General features: G+C 36.4%; 1 protein-coding gene across 1 annotated transcript; it reads left to right on the plus strand.

Moving 5' to 3' along the window:
* Window positions 1-2,081: 2,081 nt before the first annotated feature.
* On the plus strand, window positions 2,082-9,484 carry LOC104884988 (xyloglucan endotransglucosylase/hydrolase protein 22). Its single transcript, XM_010669699.4, has 3 exons — window positions 2,082-2,634; window positions 2,731-2,924; window positions 8,998-9,484. The coding sequence occupies exons 1-3, from the start codon at window positions 2,365-2,367 to the stop codon at window positions 9,401-9,403; spliced, it is 870 nt and encodes a 289-aa protein (XP_010668001.2). The 5' UTR covers window positions 2,082-2,364; the 3' UTR covers window positions 9,404-9,484.
* The last annotated feature ends 10,409 nt before the right edge of the window (window positions 9,485-19,893 follow it).

The raw sequence follows: 19,893 nt of genomic DNA on the forward strand, positions 1-19,893 counted from the left end.
AATTACAAACTTATTAAAGGCTTAAGTAGTGCAAAATTTTCATGATTTTCAATGTCTCACTCATGCCCCAAAAAAATATGTTATTCCCCTCTCTCTCTCTCTCTCTCTCTCTCTCTCTCTCTCTCTCTCATCAACTTTCTCTCTCATCTTACAAAAGTTTGTCATGGATTATGATTCATTTTAACAAATGCACCTACTCATGACCCAAAAAGAAAGAACATCATTCTTCTCTATGGCACTTCTTACTATACTCCATTCCATTTTCTCTCTCCTACATCAATACATATTTATACCTTTTGATATTTATAATATATTACAAGATTATAAATAAATTATTTTATATATAAACGATCCTAAATAGATTCATTTGGTAGTAATTAATTTTGATTAAAAAACTTCTTCAATAATAAAAACTGTCAAAAATAATTATTCATGTGCGTACAATGTAGAGAGAAAATAATTAATTTCGAAAGTGTGTCAAAAATATAGCAAAATGGATGTCTATTTATAGATCTCAAAAAGATAGGACCATTGGTGAAATTTTTATTTTTCCTTAAGCTGTATTTTTTGAGTTATTCATATTACAAAACTTGAATTATAGAAAATAACATTTATATATGATGCACTGCCACATGTCCACAAATAGTTGGCTTAGGTAATAAGATGACCAACCATGGTTTGGGTCATAGGATGACCAACCATGGATTGGGTCAGAGCATGACAGAAATACAAACATCAAAAAACCATGGATGCAATCCCATGTTTTTTTTAGCAAGGTTCATGACTCAAATTGATGCCAAAAAACCATGAGTGGGCATGGCGCAAACTTCTCTTGATTTTGTGTGGCATTGGCCTCGATTTTTAAAAACATATTTTTCGATTTTACGGTTGAGGTTGTTTTAGAGGTGATTATTGACTAGGCTGGGATTTGGCAAAAAAGTGGCTAGTTTCAAGCTGGGCCATGCAGGAATTTTCTAAGATCTCAAATCCGCTAATTTGTGCCGGGCCATGTGGGTTTCTCGGGCCATTTTTGAGTTGGGCCAAAAATATATTACACCTCAGCTCTAAACCCAAAAAATATAATTATGAAGGTTGTTCGGACCATTTTTTCAGAATATTAAGTTCTAAGTTGGGAATTAGCTTATTATTTTAGACTAGGTATAACTTTATGAGGGTTAAAGGGCATAAAGACTTGGAAAGATATATTATATTATTATTTGGGGTTATATCTAGATTCTAGTAACCCCATTTTATATATGTTTCGTAGTACTGTGTCACTTCTTTTTGTCTTGCAACAATTGAATTTTCATGCTTGTCAATAAAAAACTTAAACGGTAAGTATCTCTAAAAAAAATTTAGTATATATCGAGAAAAATCTAACAAGATCCCACATGCCTATATTTTTCCTTACATAAAAATCACAATAAATAGTTAAAAGATGGTGAATGAATAGTGTTAAAATCCCATAATTGCAATTGAAAAAGAACGGAGGACGTAAAATGTAAATTCGATTTCAATTTGGGTTTAGACTTAAATCAAAAACGCAAAACATTTCCATTTAACATAGGCTAGCTCTTTGTCAGTGGGAAACAAATTTAATTTTTCATGTGTACAATATAAGTTATCTCCAGTAATTCTATTCTTACTCATTCCTAGCTCTGCTTAAAATAAACCCTACAAAACAAATTGAATATTGTGTTACATATGGTTCCCACCACTTACACTAATACACCCCACCCCAAGTAGAACTATCTTTTATTTGGCCGGTCATAAGTGCCATATGTCTAGCCACCTTTTTCCTTTGCTATAATTAACGATTGGTAAAAGAGCTTTATCTTGTTATTTATCTTTTGGGTTGATCCAAGTGTTAAGAAACTACTAATAGTATAACTTTGTTTCGTTAACACCTTCCTGAAAAGGCACCGTCCTTTTTATTGTTTACCTTGGTTTCACTTGCCGTGTGCGTAGCACAATATCCGCAAGAGGGGCCAAGCGCGGCAACTTTGATCACCTCCCTTACCACAAATTGGGGTAGTTGACTGATACCCACAACCTCTCTTTTTCCCCATTCTTTTTCCTAACTTTTTTGTTACAATAATATTCTGTGTCCCATGCATCCAAAAACTGCACCCAGCTGTTTCACCTTAATCTGAATCTTCCTAGTTAGTACCTTAGCACTTAGCAGTCAGTAAGCGAAGCTAAGGCAGTTGCTCTAACAACTTCACAAGCCGTCGGCCCGCCCCTTATCCTTTGGCCATACTCCTAAGCATATAAATACCTTAGTCCATGCACACTAGCTCATCACACAATTACACAAACATATAATACTAGTACTACTCAACTTGCAAACATTCTCACCTAGATATGGCTGCTACTCTTCTTAATGTTTTTTTAATTGCTTCTTTTGTTGTCGCGGCTGCTGCTGCTAGTGCTAGCAATTTCTATCAGAATTTCGACATCACTTGGGGTGATGGACGTGCCAAGATCATGAACAATGGTCAGCTCCTTACCTTATCCCTTGACAAAGCTTCTGGCTCGGGATTCAAGTCCAAGAACGAGTACCTCTTTGGAAAAATTGATATGCAAATCAAACTCGTTCCTGGGAACTCTGCTGGAACTGTGACTACCTACTACGTAAGTAGTCTATAACGAAAATTAGCAACTTGATAAATTTTGTTGGTACGTTCATCTTAAACCTTATTGTTGACATTGTGTAATTCTTTTTTACAGTTATCATCTCAGGGTCCAAACCATGACGAGATAGACTTTGAATTCTTGGGTAATGCCACTGGCCAACCATACACTCTCCATACTAATGTCTTCGCCCAAGGAAAAGGTGATCGAGAGCAACAATTCCGCCTTTGGTTTGATCCCACTGCTGACTTCCACACCTACTCCATCCTTTGGAACCCCCAAAGAATCATGTAAGCTCACCAACTGATAAAGTATGCAGATTAGTATCAATTCAGCTCGAGGTTGTTATAACCTCCATTGATGAGTTTAGACAAGAAAGCTTAGATGTAAGAAAGTTTAGAGATAGAGAGAGAATGTTTAGAGAAGAAGAGAAGGTTTAGATTGTATTGTATATTGAATGAATTACAATCTAATAGAGAGAGTTTCCTTATATACTACATTACAGTAGGATAACAACTATTCAGAAACAATACAATAAGTTGTTATAACTAACTGTGCTGATGTGGCACTAGTTAGTTATTGCTGTAGTATTTCAATCATTTGAGCTATGCTCAACATCCCCCCGCAAGCTGGAATCTGTAAGAAGCATTCCCAGCTTGGACAACAAAGTGTTAAACTGTGCTGAAGGTAAGGCCTTAGTAAACACATCAGCTAACTGATGCTTTGTAGGCAAGTAAGAGAGCTGTAGAAGGCCTTCCATGATTTTTTCTCGAGTAAAGTGACAATCAATATCTATATGCTTTGTCCTTTCATGAAAGACAGGATTTTTAGCAATATAGATAGAAGATTGATTATCACAATGAAGGGTGACAGGCTGCAAATCAGATACACCCAACTCAGTCAAGAGTCTAACTAGCCATGTAATTTCAGAAGTTGCACTGGCCATGGCCCTATATTCTGCTTCAGATGAGCTTTTGGAGACTGTAGCTTGTTTCTTGGACTTCCAAGAGATAGGTGAGTTGCCTAGGAGAAGAAGATACCCTGAAATGGACCTCCTTGAATCAGGACATGCACCCCAATCTGAATCTGAGAAAGCTTGGAGTTTTAATTCAGAACTAGCATGTAGGAGAATACCCTGAGTAGCAGTACCAGCAACATACTTCAAAGTATGATGAAGAGCAGCCATGTGAGAAGATCTAGGATCATGCATAAACTGGCTGAGAGCTTGAACAGTGAATGAGAGATCAGGTCTAGTATTTGTTAGGAAGTTGAGTTTCCCTACTAGACATCTATACTGAGCAGGGTCAGAGAGGGGGCCATAAGAGCTGAGAGTTTGAGATGTAAAGGAAGGGAGTAACAGTGTGATGAGAGAGATCTAACTCAGTAGAGGCAAGAAGTTCCTTAGTGAACTTCTTTTGAGTCATAATGATCCCAGATGAAGTTCTGGTGATTTCAATACCCAAGAAATAATTGAGTAACCCCAAATCCTTGATGCTGAAGGTAGAGTGAAGGTAAGCTTTGAGTGAAGTGATGCTAGGCAGGTCAGTACCAGTAAGCAGAATATCATCCACATAAACTGCTGCAAGAGTAATGTGGTGTGAAGTCTTCTTAATAAAAAGACTGTAATCATTCTTAGATTGAATGAAACCCTGAGCTTGTAGAGCTGATAGAAGTTTAGCAAACCATTGTCTGCTGGCTTGCTTAAGCCCATATAAAGATTTTTTTAGCTTGCAAACAAAACCAGGAGGACAAGAGAGACCTTCAGGTGGCTTCATATACACTTCTTCATGTAAATCACCATGAAGAAATGCGATTTTATTACATCAAGTTGATGTATAGGCCTGATTTATTAGAAGCAATAGCAAGAACACCTGATGTAGACATCTTGATCACTGGAGAAAATGTTTCTTCATAATCGAGGCCATATTGTTGTGTAAAGCCTTTAGCAACAAGCCTAGCTTTGCATCTCTCTAGAGAACCATCAGCCTTGAGTTTAGTTTTGTACACCCACTTACAGCCTATAGGTTTCTTGTGAGGAGGTAAAGCAACAAGATCCCAAGTATGTGTGTCAGCTAGAGCTTGAAGCTCTTTGTCCATTGCTGCTACCCAAACAGGTGATTGAGAAGCTTCCTTGTAAGAGTGAGGTTCAGAAAAAAATCTATGGTAGCAATAAGAGAAAGATGAGATGGAGGTAAAGAGTCAGCAGTGACTAGATTACACCAATGTGAAGAAGGTGGTGTAAAAGAGCCAAGATTGCAGACATAAGACTGTAAATATGAAGGGTGTTTAGTGGGTCTGGTTGATTTTCTGAGTGGAGGAGAAGGGCTAGGAGGTGATGGTGAAGGAGAGGAAGAAGGTATAGGAGGTGTAGAAAGAGATGGTTGTGGTGGAGGAGAAGAAGGAGCTGGAGAAGAATTAGAAGGTGAGGATAAAGAAGGTGAGTCTGATGAAATAGATGTAGTAGAAGGAAAGTGAAAGACATCAGGGACATCAGCAATGGAAGATGACAAAGTAGTGGAGGGGAGAAAAATATGAAAAGATTTAGTGGTGTTAAATGAGGTGGGAGAAGGATTGTAGTGAAATGGAAAGTGTTTTTCATAAAACACTACATCTCTTGAAATAGAAATAGTATGATTTGCAAGGTTTAGGACTTTGTATCCTTTCTGATTTGAGGAATATCCAAGAAACACATGAGGCTGTGATCTAGGATGAAATTTGCTTCTACCTTGTTTGAGTGTTGCAACAAAACATAAACACCCAAAAGCTCTTAGATGAGAAACATTAGTCTCTTTGTTGTAAAGCTTGGTGAAAGGAGAGATGTTGTTGAGGCAAGCTAATGGCATTCTATTGATGATGTAAGCAGCTGTTAAAATACACTCTCCCCAATATGAAATAGGTAAGTTGGATTGAAAAAATAGTGCTCTTGCAGTTTCTAGCAAATGTCTATGTTTTCTCTCCACAACTCCATTTTGTTGTGGAGTGTCAACACAGCTTCTTTGGTGTTGTATACCTTTGGCAGCATAGAACAGCTTTAGTTCCCCTTCACAAAGCTCTTTGGCATTATCTGTTCTAATGCATTGAACAAGAATGTGAAATTGTGTGTTCACATAAGAAACAAAATTCTGTAATATAACCACAGCATCAGATTTGAACTTCATCATGTGAATCCAAGTACTTCTGGAAAAATCATCCACTATAGTCATGAAGAAAGTACATTTATTGTAAGTAGATACCCTATAGGGCCCCCAAAGATCTACATGGATCAACTGAAAAGGTGCAGTAGTACATATAGAACTTGAAGTAAATGGAAGTCTATGTTGTCTAGCAGCAGGACACACTTGACAAATACACTCAACAGATGCATTTATGGGTAATGAAGGAAATAAGTGCTTCAATTGCTGAAATGGCATATGACCAAGTCTTATGTGTTGAAGCTTGATTTCTTCAAGAACTGAGGTGGAAGTGGTAGATAAACCATGAGCAGAGGAGAGGTCACAAGGTGATTCATCAGCAGCAACAGATGATGAAGTAATAGCAGTGCAATATAAGCCACTTTTAAGCTTACCAAGAGGCATTCTCATTGAATGGCCCTGAAGAAAACAGGCATTATCAGTGAATATGACTTCACATTTGAGATCTTTGCATAATTTAGGAATAGAAATAAGATTAAATTTGAAGCCTGGAACATATAAACTTCTTGAAGAGAAACACCATTCACAACAGCAGTGCCAATATGAGTAACCTGAACTTTGTTTCCATCAGGTATTGTAATACTATGTTCCCCAGATGTGATTATATTGTAATTGTCAAATAAAGACAAATTAAGCTCATATGATCTGTAGCACCACTATCCAATACCCAATCACTCTGAAAAGAAGAAAACAAGCATGTTTTACCTGCTAGAAAGCAGTTCCATGAGTATTATCTTCATCACCAACTTCTTCAAGATTATCTGTTGCAGGGTTGTAATTAGTATGCATAATATCAATGATCTGGTTATACTGATCCAGAGTAAATGATGCTGTGACTAATTCATTCCCAAAACCAGCTGAATTATCATAATTCTCAGTGTCAAGAGATGCTCCTTGTGAAAGGTGAGCATATTTCTTGAATTGAGGTTTGAAATCTTGAGGATACCCATTGAGTTTGAAACATCTTTCAGTTGAATGTCCTGTGATCTTGCAGTGATCACAATAGTATGGAAAACTCCTCTTGTTGCTGTTGTTGACCAACACTTTTCCTTTATTCTTATTATCAGTTGATGGATAATAAGATTGTTGTTGCTTATAAGGCGGTTGATAAACATTTGGCTTTGTTCTGCTATGATCATAGTGTGTTCTTCTATCAGCAACTAAGGCATGATTCTCTGCAGAATAAGAATTAGAACTTTGCATATCATGAGCAATAGTTCTGTTTCTTTCTTCTTGGACAAGAAGTCTGTATGCATGATTTACAGCTACCAGTGGCTGCATCATTAAAATGTTAGCTCTTACCATAGCATAGTGCTCATTCAACTTCATCAAGAATTGAATGAGTCTCTGATTCTCTCGAGCAGTCAATAATTTCTTATTGAGATTGCAACTACATCCATTGCAAGTACAGGTAGGAATAGGATTTACAATGTCCAGTTCATCCCATAGCATTTTCATCTTTGTGAAATATTCAGCAACATTTTCACTTCCTTGTGATATGTCATGTAGTTGTTGTTCAAGAGAAAACAACTGTGGTCCAGAAGATTGACCATATCTTTCTTCAAGATTACTCCAGATTTCTTTTGCAGTAGAGAAATATAGAACACTACGAGCAATGGTAGGTTCTAAGGCACTTAATAACCAACTAATAACCAAATCGTTGCATCTTTTCCAAGCATGATAAGTAGGATCACTAATGGCCTGGCATTTCAAGTGTTCCATCTACAAAGCTTAGTTTATTTTTAGCAGATAGTCCTATAAGCATTGCTCTCTTCCAATCACTGTATCCATTTCCATCAAATTTAGTAGGAACTGAACACATTTTAAGGCTATCACTAGGATGAACATAGAATCAAACACAGAAAAATTATTTGAGAAGCAGATTGAGATATATGGAAAAGAAGAACAGAATTCAAAGAAATTTAGATCAAAGAAATTTTGATCAAGAGAATTTGAGAGCGGAATTTTAGAATTTTAGAAGGATCGCAGAATTTTTTTGAACTTACAGACATCTGGATTTCATCAGTGAGTTTTTGATCTTCAAGAATATGATTGCAATAGTTTCGCAGCTCTGATACCATGATAAAGTATGCAGATTAGTATCAATTCAGCTCGAGGTTGTTATAACCTCCATTGATGAGTTTAGACAAGAAAGCTTAGATGTAAGAAAGTTTAGAGATAGAGAGAGAATGTTTAGAGAAGAAGAGAAGGTTTAGATTGTATTGTATATTGAATGAATTACAATCTAATAGAGAGAGTTTCCTTATATACTACATTACAGTAGGATAACAACTATTCAGAAACAATACAATAAGTTGTTATAACTAACTGTGCTGATGTGGCACTAGTTAGTTATTGCTGTAGTATTTCAATCATTTGAGCTATGCTCAACACCAACTTAATCAACTGAAAACTAATTATACCATTGAAATAAACTACAGTAATAACGAATGATGTTACCCTACCACATCTTCCTTAAAAATCAAAAGTACTTGCATTTCTATTTTTTAAAGGGTTTTTTTTCAAAAAGGACCTAATAAAATACAAGTTTTGTTGGGAAGGACCTAGTAAATTAAATTTTGTCAAAAAGGACCTAATAAAATACTTTCGATTGTGAACAGGAACCACTTTATGAATTTCCGGCCAAATTTACCATTTATCGACGTCGACCTTTTTTTTTACCCTTAGTTGACTCTTTAATGTTTTGTTTCTGGCCAAAAATTTTATTAGGTTTTTCCCCAAAAAACTTGTATTTTATTAGGTGACTCATGTAGTATAATTGGCTACAATTTTATAGTAACATCACATTATCTAGAGTTAAGTATACTTTTGGGTACTGAACTTTGAATAAAATTACAGTTTACTCACCTGAGTTTCAAAATTTGCAGTTTGCTCACCCAAAGTACTTTTCTGTTAACATGGTCTACTAACTTCCACTAACTTTCTAATATTTAATCAAAATAATAAAAAGCACAAGAATATAGGGAGGTATAATAAATGGACATTTTAATCCCCACACTTTTTTTTACCCATTATCCTATCAATTATCTCTCTCCTCATTTATTTTTTTTGACAGGAAAATGATAATTTTTATTAGGGAAGGACAGTTTTACAATCTAATATCATAGTACCATTTCTTAACTCCATTAGTATATGTTCTGTCTGATTTCAGATTTGCTGTGGATGGTACACCCATTAGAGAGTTCAAGAACATGGAAGCCATTGGAGTATCATTCCCAAAGAGCCAGGCAATGAGGATGTATTCGAGTCTCTGGGACGCGGAAGACTGGGCAACTCAAGGCGGACGGATCAAAACAGATTGGTCCAAGGCTCCATTCGTAGCTTCTTACAGGAACTTCAATGCCAATGCTTGTGTTTGGTCTAATGGTAGATCTTCTTGTCGTGGCTCCAGCGCTTCCTCTGCCTGGATGAACCAACAACTTGATGGTACAAGCCAGCAGAGGCTGCAATGGGTGCAGAGGAACTATATGATTTATAACTACTGCACTGATATCCAAAGGTTTCCTCAAGGTCTTCCTAAAGAGTGCACTGCCACCGTTTCATCTAGTACTAACTAATAAGCAATAATAATAATAATATCTCCTTTTTCTCTATAGTGATTGTAAGAATTTTAATGTGTAAAAGAGATTAATATTCTTTTATTAATATTCTAAAACAGAATTATAATGTAATTGAAAATGTCAAATATATCTTCTCTTTAATCTCTGAGATAAATTTTCTCTTCAAAAAAAGTATTGAAAACTGTTAGGTGAGATTGTATAGGGATTTGTCAATATTTGTTAATATCTCTTTCCTTATGTATAGGGTGTATTGTTATTTAGTTTCCTTCTAGGATGTACTATATATTGGATACTTGACATCAATACAAAATACACAATTAAACCCTAAATGTTTCTTTACATGGCATCGGAGCCCTAATCTTTGTCCTCCAAATTTTTTTTTCTCTCTCATGGCCGGCGATATGCCAGAAAAGTCGCCGGAAACGTCTGTTCCCCGGCTCGACATTACCAACCCATTTTTTCTTGGTACAGGCGATCGTCCCGGAGACTTTATTACTCCGACTCGCCTCCGATCTGATAACTACGATGACTGGGCGTGTGATGTTCAGCTCGCTCTCGAGGCTCGCCGGAAGTTCTGTTTTGTTGATGGCTCCCTGCGTGGGCCGATTTCCCCCTTTACCGACGCCAACTGGGTCACGTAAATGCAATGATTGTTTCTTGGTTACTCAACACTATTGACGTTGAGGTTAAAGGTACGTTAACTAAATTTCGCGAAGCTCATCAATTATGGAGTCATTTGAAAACTCGTTTTGCTACTATCAATAGCCCTCGTATTCATCAATTAAAATCTGCTATTGCTAAATGTGACCAAACCAAGAACATGACTGTCTCTACATATTACGGTCAATTGAATGTGTTGTGGCATGAACTTTTTAAACATGAACCCTTAATTTCGTGCACTTGTGCCTCCCCATGCTCGGCTGGCTCTCGTCATTTTGACCGTCGTGAAAATCAACGTCTTCATGATTTTTTGATGGGTTTGTATTCTGATTATTATGGCCATCTTCGTACCCAAATTTTGTCATCTGATCCCTTGCCATCACTTGACCGTGCGTTTCAACTCGTCGTTCAAGAGGAACGAGTGCGCACGGCCAAGCCCTCCACTGACGCCAAGCCTGCGGATGTGCTCGGGTTTGCCGTCCGTGGGCCGCCTTCTTCGACGGGATCTTCTGCTCGTGGTCGGGACACCTCTGACCGCCCTACGTGTACTCACTGCCATAAAGTGGGGCACGATGTTTCCCGTTGTTGGACCCTGCATGTTTGTTCTCATTGTAAAAAACCGGGGCATGATGTTTCAAAGTGCTACGAAATTATTGGTTATCCGGAGGGATTTGACCCCAAGGCCCGTGTAACTAAACAGTCGGCTGGCCATGGCCGTGGCTCTGTCGCCGCCCACGCCACTGTAGTCGTTGGGGCCGCCACTACTTCGGCCTCACCTGCTTCCTCGTCGGACACTCTCTTCACGCCTGCTCAATGGCAGGCCCTTGACGGCATTTTCGGCTCTGCCAAAGTTTCTGATGATAGGCTAAGTGGTACGTTTTCTTCTTCTTGGATTATTGATAGTGGTGCTACCCATCATGTTACTGGTGACCGCTCTTGTATGTTTGATTTGGTGTTTATCTCTCCTTGTTCGGTGGGTCTTCCTAATGGAAACATTGTTGTTGCTACTGAAAAGGGTTCAGTTCGGTTGTCTCCCTCTCTTACTCTTACTAATGTACTTTTAGTTCCTCAATTTCAATTTAGTTTACTTTCTGTTGCACAACTGACTAACGATTTGTCGTGTTTTGTTCAATTTACCTCTACTATGTGTGCTATACAGGACCCCATGAGGAAGCTGATTGGAACGGGTCGTAGAGAGGATGGACTTTACTACTTCACCAGTGTTGCAGCATTACCTATGATTTCGGTTAATGGAGTTTCTACGGATATGGAGTTGTGACATCGTCGTATGGGTCATCCTTCGGAGAAAGTGGTGAAGTTACTCCCCCCTTTGTGTGGTCATATGGGTAGTTTGAATAAAGCATGTGAAGTTTGTTTTCGAGCTAAACATTCTAGAGACAAGTTTCCTTTGAGTGATACTAAAGTTAGTCGGATTTTTGAAAAGATACATTGTGATTTATGGGGTCCCTATAGACATGTCTCCTCTTGTGGAGCTCGTTATTTTTTAACCGTTGTGGATGATTTTTCCCGAGCTGTGTGGGTTTATTTGATGACTAATAAAACTGAGGTCTTTACCATGTTTATGAATTTTGTTGTTATGGTTGCTCGCCAATTCTCTCAAACCATTAAAGTTGTTCAAAGTGACAATGGCACTGAATTTAACTATTTACTTGATTTCTTTGCTTCCTCTGGTATTATCTTTCAAACATCTTGTGTTGCTATCCCCCAACAAAATGGTCGTGTTGAAAGAAAACATCAACACATTTTGAATGTTGGTCGTGCTTTACGGTTCCAAGCTCATCTTCCCATTTATTTTTGGGGTGAGAGTGTTCTTGCTGCTGCTCACTTAATAAACCGTACTCCCTCTCCTCTCCTTCACAACAAAACTCCCTTTGATCTCCTCTTTGGCTTTACCCCTAACTATGATGCTATTCGTACTTTTGGATGTCTCTGCTTTGCTCACAATCATAAGACTAAAGGGGATAAATTTGCAAGTCGTAGTCGAAATTGTGTGTTTGTTGGTTACCCATTTGGCAAGAAAGGTTGGCGGTTGTTTGATCTTGATAATAAGGAATTTTTTATTTCTCGAGATGACAAATTTTTTGAGGAAGTGTACCCATTTTTAACCCCCGATGATGTCAATATTGATCCTACTAGCCTTGTTCCCAATGGTGCTATCCTTGTTCACCCTGATTTTGATGATGAACTCATATCCTCACCTCCTCAAAATATCCTCCCCACTGATTCAACTCAAATTTCTCCTCCTCCACTCTCCTGCGAACCTCCTACCTCGCCACAGCCCACCATTACTTCTCGGCCCAGCTCACAAATTTCCCTTTCTGATCCTCCCTCTTCTTCTCGGTCTACCTCACAAAATACCGCCCCTGACCCGCCTTCTCCTTCTCGGCCCAGCTCACATATCTCCTCTCCTTCTCGGCCCAGCTCCCCGATTTCCTCTCCTGGCCCTTCTTCTTCCTCTCGGCCCAGCGTCACTTCTGACGCCCTCTCCCCTTCTCCATCTCCTACTTCTCAGCCCAGTTTTCCCACGGTCTCTCCTGGCCCGTCTGTGGGCCAACCCACTGTCTCGCCCGCATCTCCTGTTGTCTTGGGCCGCGGTCTTCGGACCAAATTTCCTTCGGTGCTCTTAAATGATTATGTCACTAATGCTGTTGTTTCGGATAGTCCATCTTCCTCTACGCCTGCTCCGTCTCCCTCCTCAGGCACTCCTTATCCTATAGCTCATTATTTAAATTGTTCAAAATTTTCTGCAAATTATTTGAAGTTTGTTGCAGCTATTGTTTCTACTTCTGAACTGAGGTCCTACAAGGAAGCTATGCGGAGTGAGGGGTGGAAACAATCTATGCAGGCTGAAATTCAAGCTTTGGAGGAGAATGGTACTTGGACCTTGGAGGAATTGCCTCCCGGGAAACGTGCTTTGGGCAGTCAGTGGGTCTATCGCACAAAATACTTGTCTAATGGCGAAATTGAACGGCTTAAGTCTCGTTTGGTTGTTTTGGGAAATCATCAGGAGGCTGGCGTTGATTATACTGAGACTTTTCCTCCAGTTGCTAAGATGACTACCGTTCGCACCTTTTTGGCTATAGCTGCTGCCAAAAACTGGGAGCTTCATCAGATGGATGTTCATAATGCTTTTCTTCATGGGGATTTGGATGAAGAAGTTTATATGAAGCTGCCTCCCGGTTTTGCCTACTCTAATCCTAATCTTGTGTGTCATCTCCGCAAGTCTCTCTATGGTCTAAAGCAGGCTCCTCGTTGTTGGTTCGCCAAGCTGGTTGCGTCATTGCGGGCTTATGGTTTCCTCCAGTCTTATTCTGACTACTCCCTCTTCACTTACACTCGTCACTCAGTTCAAATTAATGTTTTAGTGTATGTTGATGATCTTATTATTTCTGGTAATGATTCCGCTGCTCTCTCTACTTTCAAAGCTTATCTGAGTGATTGTTTTAAAATGAAGGATTTGGGAGTCTTGAAGTATTTTCTTGGTATTGAGGTGGCTCGGAGTGCTTATAGCCTTTTTCTTTGTTAGAGGAAGTATACTCTGGATATTATTTCTGAGGCTGGTTTGTTGGGTTCTAAGCCCTCTGGTTTCCCGATTGAGCAAAATCACCGCCTTGCACTTGCTTCGGGTCCCCTGATTTCTGATGTTGCTGCCTATCGCCGTTTGGTTGGTCGCTTGATTTACTTGGCTGTTACTCAGCCTGACTTGGCCTATTCGGTTCATGTGTTGTCTCAGTTCATGCGAGAACCGCGCCAGGAACACTGGGATGCTGCCTTACGCGTTGTCTGCTATCTGAAGGGTACTCCTGGGCAGGGTATTCTTCTGCGTTCTGATTGTGACCTCTCTCTTCAAGGCTGGTGTGACTCGGATTGGGCGGCTTGCCCACTCACGCGTCGTTCCTTATCTGGTTGGCTTGTCTTCCTTGGTCACTCTCCTATTTCTTGGAAGACTAAGAAGCAACTCACTGTTTCCCGCTCTTCTGCTGAGGCGGAATATCGCTCCATGGCATCTCTTACTTGTGAGTTGAAGTGGTTGAAAGCTTTATTATTAAGCTTGGGTGTGCATCATCCCAAAGCCATCCCTCTCTTTTGTGATAGTCAGTCTGCTCTCCACATTGCCCAAAATCCAGTGTTTCATGAACGTACCAAGCACATTGACATTGACTGCCATTTTGTTCGCGACACCATCCGCGACGATCTCATTCATCCCTCCTATGTTCACACCAAGGCTCAGCTTGCCGATATTTTCACCAAAGCACTTGGGAAAACTCGGTTTGATTTATTATTGTCCAAGTTGGGCATTTTGGATCCTACCCATGCCCAACTTGCGGGGGGGTGTTAGGCGAGATTGTATAGGGATTTGTCAATATTTGTTAATATCTCTTTCCTTATGTATAGGGTGTATTGTTATTTAGTTTCCTTCTAGGATGTACTATATATTGGATACTTGACATCAATACAAAACACACAATTAAACCCTAAACGTTTCTTTACAAAAACAAAAGAAGTTTTGGCAAGTATCTAATGGGGCTTCACATTAAAATTGTCCTATACTTCCATCTTATGGCAATATGGTGCATTGGTGCCATTGTTATGAGGAAATGATCTAAAATATGCATTTATAAATGCATATCACAAACAAAATATTCTAAAGGTTTATTCCTATTGCTGCAGGATGTTCACCGAAAACAATATACATTCCCAAATTCCAAAAAACCTCAATACCAGTATTTTCAAATGTGTATTTTAAATATCATAATGCACAAAATTCTTCCCTTTCTTTTTTTTCTAATTTAAAACCCTTCAAATGATTTGAACCCATGACATCTTGCTATTACGTAAAGTATAATTACCATCTCAATCAACTTTTAATCATGTTTTGAATGTCCACATTATTATATTTGCACCTTTCAAATATTGAGTTTTCTTTATTATATTTTAATGCGAATTGAAATAAACAAATGCAAGTTCGAAAAAAATATCACCCGAGGCAACGTCTGGGCCCAAATACTAGTTACTCTTTACACTAAAGCAATGCGAACAAAAAAACCATAACCTTCATCAACATTCAGTATAAAATTATTACATTCAAATTAGTTTTTAACACTTTTTGATGTTGCATTTAATAGTAATCTATTGTGGCACACATCCCGTACATATAATGCTAGTGTGTGTGTGTGTGTGTATATATATATATATATATATATATACTAGCAAATTTTGCAGGCAATACGTGCTTGGGTTTTTTAATTTTTCCAAAAAAAATAAATTCTAGCATTTTGGGGATGAACAGCGGTAGAAATTTGGGCATAAATATAAAAAAAAAAATGGCTAAATTTTGTAGGTTAAGCCTATCACTTAACCCTTCTATAATTAATTTTTTAACCTATTCTTACTTTTAGGTTTTTAAAATTAAATTTGATCAACGATAAAAGAATGTTAAGTGAATGTATTTAGGTTTTCTTATATTATATTAGCATAGTCCTTTGTGTTAAAATAAACCGTTTCACTTTATTAATTGATTGAATTTTCATTTTTGATGTAATACTTGATTGCATTTGTGAATTAATTGATATGATATTTGATTGATATAAATTCTTTTTTCCTTTTTCAAAATAAATATACTAAATCTTATAGTCAATGTTTCTTTTTTTTGCTAGGTCAATTATAACTTGATTGCTTTCAACATTTAAGATAACTGTTTAATACTATATTTGACTTTGACTTTGTTTTTCTCCTACTTTTGGTAGTAGTTGATTTACTAATCTCTATTATATAAGGGAAGGGGGGAGCAATGGTGTCCTCTTTTGAAACGCCTATTTTACCCCTCTTACCTTTCTAAATTACAAGAGGAATGTCAAAATCAAAATCGGCATCAAAGAAACTACCGAAAATTAATTTACACACTCACTCACAAACACTTAAAAGAAGAAACTTTACAACACCTCATACAATTGAGAAAATCAGTTATAAAATCACGCAAATCACTCAAATAATCAGGAAACTTTATTAAAACTTAAAATTAACATATAAAACTAAACTAATAACCTAGAACGTCAATACATACAAAACATTTACAAAATTACTTAAAATCACTATTCTCAAGAACCATTCACAATTGATGTAGGCCATGATAAAAAAATAGAGGTGTATTTGTAGTGAAATCAGAATTTAGAAGTTAGACAAGAAAAAAAAAATATTTACTTTTTTATAGTGTTTCCTATATATAATGAAACTTTTACATATATTTGGACCTATCTTTTTCTATTATATAATAGCAATTAATTATCAAGGTAAAAAGATTTATGTAAAATATCATTCAAGAATTAAAGTACAACATATCTCTATTATATAAGGGAAGGGGGAGCTATGGTGTCCCCGAATGAAGAGACTATTCCCCTTCCCATTCTAAATTACAAATTCACTTACAAATCAAAGGGGTTCAAACAAAAATACCAAAAATATAATTATAACAATCACTCACAAGTCAACTAAAATCATAAAATTGCATAATTTACGTTATGCAAATCACTAAAATGAGGAATTACAAACTTTACTAAAAACTTAAAAATTCACTTACAAACTACAACCTATGAAAAATTGACTTGAAATCAAAGTGTTCCACTTTCTTTACAATTTATGAAGTACTGTACTTAATTCAAAAATCAACTAAAAAATTATAATATTAGAAATCATAAATAAATTCAATAAAATTTCTATTTTGTTCATAGAATTTAACTTTGAAAAGTAAAAAAAAAAAACAAAAAGAATGGTGAGAGACTTAAGTGACAGAAACTAAACCAATCAAATTTTCAATTAAAAACAATTATACTTTGTATGTCTAATGTTCAAATTTTGACTCTTATGTCGAAGAAAATTGAGTTTCTGTTTTGAAAAAAATTCAAGCATGCATCGCGTGCAAAAAATTCTAGTTGGTAATTAAGTAAATTAATAGGGGGACACTATAACTCCCCCCTTCCATTATATAATAGAGATAAGAAATTATATAATATTGGATCTCTTTATTGGTTTTTTTTTTACTTTTTTTTATGGGGCTGCATATAACAAGCTAAAAATGGATGCATTAAGCAATAAATAAATATTAATTACATCCATAGATGCATGATTATTTCATAAGTTACTAAAATAAAAATAAAAATATAGTCATGTGGTATGGGGTCTTGTTTGATTCGTTTCAATGAATACATATGAAAATCAAACTTTTCTAATTTTAACTAATATGTAATTCAAAGTATCTAGACAAATATATTAAAAAGCGTGTGTGACAATGTATACACGTCACGTGGCAACTATATTACTCCAGTTAGAAACTTAGAATTGTCCAATGTGTACATAAGTCATGTCAATTAACAAAAGTAAAATTAGCTTGCAACAAGATTTGAACCCGTAACTTCTCACTATTATACATGACACAATACCATCTCAACCAACTTTTAATCATGCTTTAAGTATCCACATTATTATATTTGTAACTTTTAAATGTTGAGTTTTCCTTAATGTATTTAAGTGGGAATAGAAAAAATACATATCAATTCGGAAACACAATACCAATCCGGGACAACGCCCGAGCCTAAATACTAGTTAATGATACAAAACGTGCATTGACAAATATGAAAAGGAAAAATCGAAAATCCTTTGGGAGATAAAGGGCATATTACTCTAGGAAATGTATTTAATGTTCATTTGCAATCATAAAAGCTGCATTATATAAGAATAACCCTATTTTTTAATAGCCTTTCTAAAATTTTCCATTTTAAAAGAATTTTCAAAATAAGATTTACTCCATATTTTCAGAAAAAAAGTATGGGGAGTAATAAATTGTATCAGATACTTCCAAATAAATTCAAAGGAAGAAAAATCAATAACAACGGCTTGAGATTTCAAATCTTTTGTCCCACTTCTTTGTAACATTATATGTGCCGGTCATTATTATTGGTCCACATCATTAGATTTGAACAAATTTCTTATTTTTAAAAAATAAATAAAGTAAAAACTAATTGGCATGATCAACCAATAAAACTGAGCAACACAAATTAAGGTACAAATAAGTGAGGCAGAAGTTTTTTTCCCCATATATGGATATTAGATCCATGACGACATCACCACAATGATAACAATTGCAACACCCTCAATAAATAGTTTCGGCCATCAACACAGCTAGATTTGACCTCCATAAGCCCGATCATGGGGGTTGTTTTGAGGGGGGAATCACCCATGGCCCGTTAATATAAGGGGTCCTATTTGACGAAAAATTTAATAAAGGGAAGCAACAACATCTGTAATCAACAAAATGAAGTTCGGCTTGGTGGTTTACTTTACACTTGCTAGTATAGAAGACATGGGGCCAAAACCCATAAGGATAGAAAGTTTGCTGTTTTTTTTTTTGGATTTTTGAACTAGAATACTACAAATTTTTACCTGTTCTCTCGCAATAATACAAACTTTGGATTATTTTTAAATAATACAAACTTCACACCAAAATTGCTATAGCAGGTCAAGCTAACCCGTGACCTTTAAAACAGGTAAAAAAAACTTTAACAAAACAAAATTTGTTTTTCACTCCTCCCCTCCCCCAACCAACTGAAACCCCTCCCTTCCCCTCCCCCAACCCCAACCAACTGAAACCCCTCCCTTCCCCTCCCCTACCGCACCCTCACCCCCACACCTCCCTATGGAACCACTCTCCCCCTCCGCCACAAAACCTTCTCCTTGCACACTGCCATAGCTAGGCAGAATCACCACACCACCATCAAAATAACCAAGAAAATTGCAATTGATGCAAGATGAAAAATTACTATTAACGACAAACTTTAATTAAAAAAAATTTCTACACATTAATGCAACAATCAATCAAAAAGACAAAAATTCACTATCTATCACCTCCAAAAATTAACAGAAATCCATTGTAGAAAATGTAAAAAAATTCTAGAAAATCCGAAACCTAAGCAACTAAATTATGCAAATCGTTAACAAATCAGATAACAACAAGTAATCCACAGGTAATCCCTTATTCTAATGTTACTTGTGGGGGCAAGCCAGTTCATGATCTTGTTAAATAATTATCAAATTTAATAGATAAGTTGATGTAAACACTAAAGAAACATGTAAGGACATAAGTGCAGATGTAATTACACCATCATTAGTTAATCAGGTAAAATTATCAGTCATAAGTTATTTACTTTCTCCGTTTCAAATTATAAGGAAATTTGTTTCAAAAAATAAGACATTCTATAATACAAATGTAAAATAAAATGCAAATTCATACTATCAAGATAAGATTATAAATCATTCATTCTATATTATCAATATAATATTTCCCGTTTGGCAATTAGCGGATAGTCGTTAGTTGTTAGATGCTTGTATTAGCTGATTTAACTAGCTAATTGTATTAGATGTTTGTATAAAGGTGTTTGGTAGATAACTGATAGTTAATTGTTAATTGATCGTGTAAAATGACCAATAAAGACATTAGCTTAATATGTTAGGTTCATGATACTTAGTTAAGGGTAGTAATTTAGAGAAATTTAGGACATAAATATAATTTTTTTTTCATTCTCAAACCCCTAATATCAAAAAGCTCCTTCCGCCAATTTTTTTAAAAAGAGCTTTTTGATCCCAAAAAGCTATTTCAAACCTCTATTTACCAAAAACTTAAATTAGAGGATTGACTAGTTAAATCCTTTAATATGATATCAGATCTCTAATTTTACCCAAACCTCTCTATACTAAACAAGGCCAATGTCAATTCTTATTACCTATACAAATTTAATTAAAACTAACTAAATTTT

Source organism: Beta vulgaris, chromosome 1 (genome assembly GCF_026745355.1).
Source record: "Beta vulgaris subsp. vulgaris cultivar EL10 chromosome 1, EL10.2, whole genome shotgun sequence".
Lineage (NCBI taxonomy): Eukaryota > Viridiplantae > Streptophyta > Magnoliopsida > Caryophyllales > Amaranthaceae > Beta > Beta vulgaris.

Coding starts and splice junctions, on each gene's coding strand:
- LOC104884988 (XM_010669699.4), top strand. CDS start 2,365: ATGGCTGCTACTCTTCTTAATGTTTTTTTAATTGCTTCTTTTGTTGTC. Junction 2,635..2,730: donor GAACTGTGACTACCTACTAC/GTAAGTAGTCTA, acceptor TCTTTTTTACAG/TTATCATCTCAGGGTCCAAA. Junction 2,925..8,997: donor TGGAACCCCCAAAGAATCAT/GTAAGCTCACCA, acceptor GTCTGATTTCAG/ATTTGCTGTGGATGGTACAC.